Source organism: Thalassophryne amazonica, chromosome 20, assembly GCF_902500255.1.
Source record: "Thalassophryne amazonica chromosome 20, fThaAma1.1, whole genome shotgun sequence".
NCBI lineage: Eukaryota > Metazoa > Chordata > Actinopteri > Batrachoidiformes > Batrachoididae > Thalassophryne > Thalassophryne amazonica.
Genome location: NC_047122.1, coordinates 36,782,080 through 36,791,539, shown reverse-complemented (window position 1 = coordinate 36,791,539; position 9,460 = coordinate 36,782,080). Strand labels below are relative to the sequence as shown.

Genomic DNA, 9,460 nt, shown 5'->3' with positions numbered 1-9,460 from the left:
CCCCGTCAGGCACCGTGGGCCGTCCTTACGGCGACACTAAATCTCTCATCAGCCGTTAAAATTTTTACCGAAAACCAGCTGAATTTATCGAATGGTGTCCACTCAGTTGTGCCTTACAGTTTTGAAAAAATTTTGATCAAACAAAGCAGCGGTCTCTGAGCCATTCCTAAACAATGAAAAAAACGACGAGAGGGTGGGCCACTCCTCACTCAAAGACTGCCCACAGGCGAATGACGTAACCGACAGGCGTGAAAAAACTCTCGCATGCCCACGAGGGTTCAAGCATGTCTGATGTAATCACACGTGATTCAAATCCATATGGTTTTTGAAAAAAAATAATAAGGTCGGATACTTTTCTAATAGACCTCGTATATAGTGTCTTACCACAGCAAAACAAACTTTTCATATTTTTCGCTAATAATGGTTCTGATTTGCAGCTCTACCTGAACGACATCGGGGCTGAAGACTGGCGGATCGCCATGACAAGCGACCGCTTGGTGCTGGTAGCGGTGGAGCTGACGGCGGCAGCCATCCACCCGTACCCAGTGGGCTTGCTGGCGTACTTCAGGCAGAGCTTAGTGGGCGTGACGCTGTCAGAGACGGAGCTGGAGATCGTCCTGGCTCTGCCTATGTTCCTGAGGCTGTACCTGCTGGGCCGGGCCATGATGCTGCACAGCCGCCTGTTCACCGACACCGCGTCCCGCAGCATCGGGGCCCTCAACAAAGTCAGCAAAGACTCTCTGCTATGTGGAATACTTTTGCCTTACTGCCATACAACATGCACCACAAACAAATTAACCAATAAATAAAACCTTTGGTGCACCTTATGGACCATGTGGACAGTTTGCACTTTCCAGGTTACAGAATTTCAGAAAATTTCAGTACTGCCAGGGAAAAAACAGGGCATTTTTTGGGCAAATTACATGCAAACAAAGTGAAAATGCAAAGAAAAAAGATGTGGGGGAAAGTGAACGTGTTGTGGTTTGTTTATGACCTGGAGCACAAACATGTCGAGGTGGTTTTCCAGGCGAGAGAATGGAGCTACTTTGGTTACCTGTATAGGCTAAAACTTATACCCCTGTCACACAGTCAGAATCACGCAGAATGACATCAGAATGACGTCAGAATGACGAATCAGCGCACATGCGAAAAGTGTCGGATTTCAGTTCCAAAACTCCGAGAGTCCACACAGTTGGTCAAAATTGGGCAGCGACCCAGAGTGTGATGCACATGTTCAAAACCCTCCGGGTGCCGTCGAGATGGAACACCTATCCAACGGTGGTCCACGTGCAATCTGAGGACCAGCTGACTGCAATTTACATAATCCAATGGCGGAAAAATTGGATTTGAAATAATTTGAGTGCGTATGAAGGAACCTTGAGATGGATCTGGCACGGCAAAACCTGCCGGTATGACCTGCACGTGCCACGTACAATAATCTATTATATAATATTATATAATATAATAATGGTACCGCAACCTGTGGTTAAAATCCTCTCACCCAAAATAAAAAATAAATCCCATGTCATAATCCAACCATTGCGGTGTCCAGAGTTGTGTTGTGCTGCTGAAGTGAGCCAAAACACAATAAAAGAACTTAAAGTTCACTAGAAAGGCGCTGCATCTGATGCATGGAACAGCATGGCCCACTGCCAGCAAACTTTTAGCAAAGCTGTCCAGTGGCACGCGCGCCCACACGTGGGTCGCACTCTTAGTGGCTCATGCAGTGTTATGCATATACACACACACACGTGGCTGAGTGATAATTGCAGCCCCAAGCGTGTGCACCACACGCACGCTGCGCACTTGTGCACACGTGCACACATGCATGTGAGGAACACAGTGCTCACTCTTGCTCCCACTCCGGTCGCGTGTTTGCCATCTAGACATCGGGCAGTCTGCAGTGCCTTTTATGGCCGTCTGACAGCAGTCTGTGTCATCTACCTGCTGTCTACATGTGCTTTGGATGCCGTCGTGGAGGTGTGGACGAGGTAATCCGGATGCATTCTGACACTGCTGACCACGCCTCTTTTCCTCCTGACTGTGTCGGATTATGGCATTATTTGCCATGTCTGGCTGGTTCCTGCACATTCTTGCTATGTGTGACGGGGGCTTTACTGGCATGACATCTTCCCATTCGCCTCATCTTCCCTTCTCCACTAGGAACCCTAAAAAACACTTTTCTCGACTGCTTCGGTGATTGCAGCCGAAAACAAAACAGTACACCGTTTATCTATGTGAAGTTATGCTGTATATATATTGTGCAATGGGACCGGCTGTCCCCACAAGTGGCCAAATCCCGCGATATCATGCAGGGTTCAAACAAGACTGTGGTGCCCTATTACTGCTGGGATAAGCTCAACCCCATTAACTCTTAACTGGGAGAAGTATGTTTAGAAAATGAATCCATATATCTTTACTAAATTTTACTACTTTTTGCATGACTTTCTTCTCCATGGTTTACAGAATGCAGCTTCAGAATCTCTTCACGTACTATTCAGGAGTGAGGAAAATAACCTTTGCCTTCCCTTCTGTAATGTCAAACCATGTACAGAACCAGATTAAGAGCACATTTTCTTATCTACATTATATAACGTAATCTGACACATACGATCCTAAACAGCTGCGCTGTCGAAACGATGACACTATGAACCTGTTTGTACTCTTCAGATTCACTTCAACACACGATTTGTGGGGAAAACACTCATGACCAACTACCCCGGGACAGTGCTGATGATCTTCAGTGTGTCTCTGTGGATTGTGGCAGCGTGGGGCCTACATGTCTGTGAGAGGTATGTGAACCAAAATCACTTGATTGATAACCTGGGAGTTTTAACATAGATGCACGGTGCGACTAAATTAGCCCCATAATCGCATCTGTACCACTGTTTGTTGTTCTTCTTTGTTGTTGTTTTATTTTCCACGTGTGTAGCGATCGCAATGAAGTTGATTAAATGGCCTTACTAATATGTAATCACCTTACAAATATGTAACCACATCAGTTTAAAAAAAATGTCTTAAAATAAAAAATACAATAAAAATAGCTAGGGGAACACGCTCACTCACTCATCTTCAACCGCTTATACACACACACACACACACACACATATATATATATACGAGAGCTGTCAATAAAGTATAGGTCCTTTTTATTTTTTTCAAAAACTATATGGATTTCATTCATATGTTTTTACGTCAGACATGCTTGAACCCTCGTGCGCATGCGTGAGTTTTTCCACGCCTGTCGGTGACGTCATTCGCCTGTGAGCACTCCTTGTGGGAGGAGTCGTCCAGCCCCTCGTCGGAATTCCTTTGTCTGAGAAGTTGCTGAGAGACTGGCGCTTTGTTTGATCAAAATTTTTTCTAAACCTGTGAGACACATCGAAGTGGACACGGTTCGAAAAATTAAGCTGGTTTTCGGTGAAAATTTTAACAGCTGATGAGAGATTTTGAGGTGATACTGTCGCTTTAAGGACTTCCCACGGAGTGAGACGTCGTGCAGCGCTCTCAGGCGCCGTCATCAGCCTGTTTCAAGCTGAAAACATCCACATTTCAGGCTCTATTGATCCAGGACGTTGTGAGAGAACAGAGAAGTTTCAGAAGAAGTCGGTTTCAGCATTTTATCCGGATATTCCACAGTTAAAGGAGATTTTTTTAATGTCGGGACGCAGCCGGCGCGGTGCGGCGGCACAGGAAAAACACCTCCGTGTTGATAACCATTTGTAAAATCCAGGCGGCTTTTGATGGCTTTCAGTGGAGTGAGTATATGAGAAATTGTTTAACAGCTGGACATGTTCCAACTTGTCCTTAAGGCTTCCAACGGAGGTGTTTTTCCTGTGGCGGAGCATCGCGGCGGCTGCGAGCCGACGCTGCAATCCGCCCGCACGTCTTTCATTAAAAAAAACTCCTTTAACAGTGGAATATCCGGATAAAATGCTGAAACCGTCTTCTTCTGAAACTTCTCTGTTCTCTCACGATGTCCTGGATCAATAGAGCCTGAAATGTGGAGGTTTTTAGCTTGAAACAGGCTGACGACGGCACATGAGAGCGCTGCGCGATGTCTTGCTCCGTGGGAAGTCCTTAAAGCGACAGTATCACCTCAAAATCTCTCATCAGCTGTTAAAATGTTCACCGAAAACCAGCTTAATTTTTCGAACCGTGTCCACTTCGATGTGTCTCACAGGTTTAGAAAAAATTTTGATCAAACAAAGCGCCAGTCTCTCAGCAACTTCTCAGACAAAGGAATTCCGACGAGGGGCTGGACGACTCCTCCCACAAGGAGTGCTCACAGGCGAATGACGTCACCGACAGACGTGGAAAAACTCACGCATGCGCACGAGGGTTCAAGCATGTCTGACGTAAAAACATATGAATGAAATCCATATAGTTTTTGAAAAAAATAAAAAGGACCTATACTTTATTGACAGACCTCGTATACATGCTTCCCTTAGGCAGTATTATTAGACAGCATTGCTTAAATTTTCATTGTTACGCAGATGATACCCAGCTTTATCTATCCATGAAGCCAGAGGACACACACCAATTAGTTAAATTGCAGGATTGTCTTGCAGACATAAAGACATGGATGACCTCTAATTTCCTGCTTTTAAATTCAGATAAAACTGAAGTTATTGTACTTGGCCCCACAAATCTTAGAAACATGGTGTCTAACCAGATCCTTACTCTGGATGGCATTACCCTGACCTCCAGTAATACTGTGAGAAATCTTGGAGTCATTTTTGATCAGGATATGTCCTTCAATGCGTATATTAAGCAAATATGTAGGACTGCTTTTTTGCATTTGCGCAATATCTCTAAAATTGGAAAGGTCTTGTCTCAGAGTGATGCTGAAAAACTAATTCATGCATTTATTTCTTCTAGGCTGGACTATTGTAATTCATTATTATCAGGTTGTCCTAAAACTTCCCTGAAAAGCCTTCAGTTAATTCAAAATGCTGCAGCTAGAGTACTGACGGGGACTAGAAGGAGAGAGCATATTTCACCCATACTGGCCTCTCTTCATTGGCTTCCTGTTAATTCTAGAATAGAATTTAAAATTCTTCTTACTTATAAGGTTTTGAATAATCAGGTCCCATCTTATCTTAGGGACCTCATAGTACCATATCACCCCAACAGAGCACTTTGCTCTCAGACTGCAGGCTTACTTGTAGTTCCTAGGGTTTGTAAGAGTAGAATGGGAGGCAGAGCCTTCAGCTTTCAGGCTCCTCTCCTCTGGAACCAGCTCCCAATTCGGATCAGGGAGACAGACACCCTCTCTACTTTTAAGATTAGGCTTAAAACGTTCCTTTTTGCTAAAGCTTATAGTTAGAACTGGATCAGGTGACCCTGAACCATCCTTTAGTTATGCTGCTATAGACTTAGACTGCTGGGGGGTTCCCATAATGCACTGAGTGTTTCTTTCTGTTTTTGCTCTGTATGCACCACTCTGCATTTAATCATTAGTGACTGATCTCTGCTCTCTTCCTCTGCGTGTCTTTTTCCTGATTCTCTCCCCTCAGCCCCAACCAGTCCCAGCAGAAGACTGCCCCTCCCTGAGCCTGGTTCTGCTGGAGGTTTCATCCTGTTAAAAGGGAGTTTTTTCCTTCCCACTGTCGCCAAGTGCTTGCTCACAGGGGGTTGTTTTGACCGTTGGGGTTTTTCTGTAATTATTGTATGGCTTTTGCCTTACAATATAAAGCGCCTTGGGGCAACTGTTTGTTGTGATTTGGCGCTATATAAATAAAATTGATTTGATTTGATATATATATATATATATATATATATAGTGAGGAAAATAAGTATTTGAACACCCTGTGGTTTTGCAAGTTCTCCCACTTAGAAATCATGGAGGGGTCTGAAATTTTCATCTTAGGTGCATGTCCACTGTGAGAGACAATCAAAAAAAAAAAAAAAAAAAAATTCTGGAAATCACAATGTATGATTTTTTTAATAATTTATTTTTATGTTACTGCTGCAAATAAGTATTTGAACACCTACCAACCAGCAAGAATTCTGGCTCACACAGACCTGTTAATTTTTCTTTAAGAAACCCTCTTATTCTACACTCTTTACCTGTATTAACTGCACCTGTTTGAACTTGTTACCTGTATAAAAGACACCTGTTCACACAATCAATCAATCACACTCCAACTTGTCCACCATAGCCAAGACCAAAGAGCTGTCTGAGGACACCAGGGACAAAACTGTAGACCTGCACAAGGCTGGGATGAACTACAGGACAACAGGCAAGCAGCTTGGTAGAAGACAACAATTGTTATTATTTATTAGAAAGTGGAAGAAACACAAGATGACTGTCAATCTCCCTCTGTCTGGGATTCCATGCAAGATCTCACTTTGTGGGGTAAGGATGATTCTGAGAAAGCTCAGAACTACACAGGAGGACCTGGTCAATGACCTGAAGAGAGCTGGGACCACAGTCACAAAGATTACATTAGTAACACATGATGGATGGGGTCATGTATTGTGAGATTTTGGCAAACAACCTCCTTCCCTCAGTAAGAGCATTGAAGATGGATCATGGCTGGGTCTTCCACAAATTTGCAGCTATGGCGTGGAAAGGATCCATCTTGCCCCCTGTGCACAACCCCTGCAACACTCAGGCACATTCTGGTTGGCTGTAGGACTAGCCTCACTCAGGGCAGATATACGTGGAGACACAACCAGGTCCTCAGATCTCTAGCCGATAAAATCGAGTGCAAAAGGGTATCCATCAACGCCCAACCTGTTAACAACCAGGATGTGAGCCGACAACCTCTATCGTTTGTCCGGGACGGGGACAAACCAAGAGTTAGCCTCTCAAACCCCGATCTGACCCCAATGAGTGCAGCCAGGGACTGGCAGATGCGAGTTGATCTAGATCAGAAGCTCATTTTCCCCCTGGAGATCTCAACAACCACTTTGCGACCAGATCTTGTCCTTTGGTCTAATGCCTGCCGGCTCGCCTACATCATGGAACTTATGGTTCCATGGGAGGACGCTTTCGAAGAAGCGTACGAGCGTAAGAAGCTGCATTACTCCAACTTAGCAGCCGAGGCAGAGGACAGAGGATGGAAAATAAGGGTGCGCCCGGTGGAGGTGGGGTGTAGAGGCTTCGTAGCCAGAACAACTGTAAAGCTCCTTAGGGAGCTCGGAATCAGGGGCCAGAAACACAGACAAGCCATCAAGGAGCTGGCCAACACTGCAGAGAGAACGAGTCATTGGCTGTGGCTGAAAAGGAGTGACCCCACCTGGGCTGCTAGGGCAAACATGTAACAGCGGGACACACACCCGGGCTTGATCAACCTGTGGTGGGCCTGCCTAAGCAGAGGGTGTCTTGTGATAAATGGCCGAAACACCCTGTCACGCTGAGGCACACAACTGATGATGTGTCCCGCTGGGAAAGCCTGATGGCAGCCATTCACCAAGAAGTCCTGAAGTAAAAGCGGTGCAAACATCAGGGATTACAACATCTAGTCCTTATAATGAATCATTCCAGCATGACAATGACCCCATACATACAGCCAGGGCAACTAAGGAGGGGCTCTGTAAGACGCATTTCAAGGTCCTGGAGTGGCCAGGTCAGTCTCCAGACAAGAACTCAATAGAAAATCTTTGGAGGGAGCTGAAACTCCAAACCTGAAAGATCTAGAGAAGATCTGTATGGAGGAATGGACCAAAATCCTTGCTGCAGTGTCTGCAAACCTGGTCAAGAACTACAGGAAACATTTGACCTCTGTAATTGCAAACAAAGGCTACTGTACCAAATATTAACATTGATTTTCACAGGTGTTCAAATACTTATTTGCAGCAGTAACAAACAATTAAAAAAAAAAAATCATACATTGTGATTTCCAGATTTTATTTTTTTTAGATTATGTCTTACAGTGGACATGAACCTAAGATGAAAATTTCAGACCCCTCCATGATTTCTAAGTGGGAGAACTTGCAAAATTGCAGGGTGTTCAAATACTTATTTTCCTCACTGTATAAATAAAAATAATTCACGAGCCAGATATGAGCTTATCCAAATTGTTGTCTGTACACGCGTCTTAAGAATCATGGGAAAAAACTGTATTTTTGTGAGATACTAGTATTTTATTTATTTGAAGAGCACAATACCAAAATATAACTTTTTTTAAACTGTGCAGACACCACAACTACAGAGACCTGAGCAGTAACTACATGGAGGCCTTGTGGATGGTGTCTGTGACCTTCTTGTCCATTGGTTATGGAGACGTGGTTCCTCACACCTACTGTGGTCGGAGCATCTGCCTCCTCACCGGGATTATGGTAAATTTATGGATGACACCGAACGTCGGACTATAAAGGTCAAATGTGGTTGAGATCAGTGACCTGTGTCTGGTTTAAGGGGGCGGGCTGCACCGTGCTGGTGGTGGCAGTGGTCGCCCGAAAACTGGAGTTGACCAGAGCCGAGAAACATGTTCACAACTTTATGATGGATTCTCACATCAGCAAGAGGGTAAAGCCAAATCTAATTTAAGTCTTGATGCTGTTTTGTAATCAGTATAAGGTGAAAGTTGAGTATCATTAACTTTTACAGATTTCTTTGTATAAACTCTGCTGGTATTCTGTCAACAGATAAAAATCGCAGCAGCAAACGTGCTGAGGGAGACTTGGCTCATCTACAAACACACCAAACTGTCACGAGAACGAGATTACAGCCAAATGCGGATCCACCAGAGGAAACTGCTGCTGGCCATCCACCGGTACGATACCTGCAGCTTTTTCTTCTCATTTATTACACAAGCTTGTGTTTTACATCAGCGTGCAGCCCCCCCCAAAAGGTGGCTCAGAAGTCACAACTTTACTGGAGAACACACACAATGGTGTAATTTAATCACATTTTACCTATTTTTATCCGTTCATCCCTTGCCAGCTTTAACACCTGCAAGAAGATATGGAATTGTAATCTATGTATTTTCCATATTTTATCTTTACATCCTCTGTGAGAACGTTATAAATGTATGAATGACTTAAGATCCTGTAAGGACCAACCACTCTCTTGAACATTGTTAATGGAATTTTTCCCCCGGCTAGATATAATTACATTTATTCAAGGGCACAAGAAAATAAAGTGCATCATTTCCTCTAAATTTGAAATGAACATCCTCAATGAGGACATTTCAGATGAGTATGATTGGGTTTCACCAGGACCCTCTAAGGCCCGCCTGCTTTACTCAACAGCGGTGGAGCGCACCATCTTTGAGTAAAAGTTTTTACACTTCAGCCAAATGTCCAGGAAACCTCAGAGAAATACATTAACTTCTTTACTTCCTCTCCACATCTTGAATGTTTATTAAAACCTATTAACCTCCTGCGATGCCTAAAAGGACATTTCACTTCCAGGCTGCACCAAGTGAAGATGGAGAAGAAGATACTGGCCGATCAGGGCAACACGCTCGTTGATTTTTGCAAGGTGAGTTCCTCAGATCGGAGCGCA

At 44.1% G+C, this 9,460-nt stretch overlaps 1 protein-coding gene across 1 annotated transcript in view; it reads left to right on the top strand.

The window, feature by feature from the left end:
* The window catches only part of LOC117501919 (small conductance calcium-activated potassium channel protein 1-like), a 63,306-nt gene that overhangs the window by 53,062 nt on the left and 784 nt on the right, over window positions 1-9,460 (top strand). Inside the window, exons 5-10 of the mRNA XM_034160883.1 lie at window positions 438-725; window positions 2,671-2,792; window positions 8,148-8,289; window positions 8,369-8,479; window positions 8,599-8,726; window positions 9,367-9,436. Coding sequence (XP_034016774.1) covers window positions 438-725; window positions 2,671-2,792; window positions 8,148-8,289; window positions 8,369-8,479; window positions 8,599-8,726; window positions 9,367-9,436 — 861 coding nt within the window. The remainder of the gene's footprint in view (window positions 1-437; window positions 726-2,670; window positions 2,793-8,147; window positions 8,290-8,368; window positions 8,480-8,598; window positions 8,727-9,366; window positions 9,437-9,460) is intronic.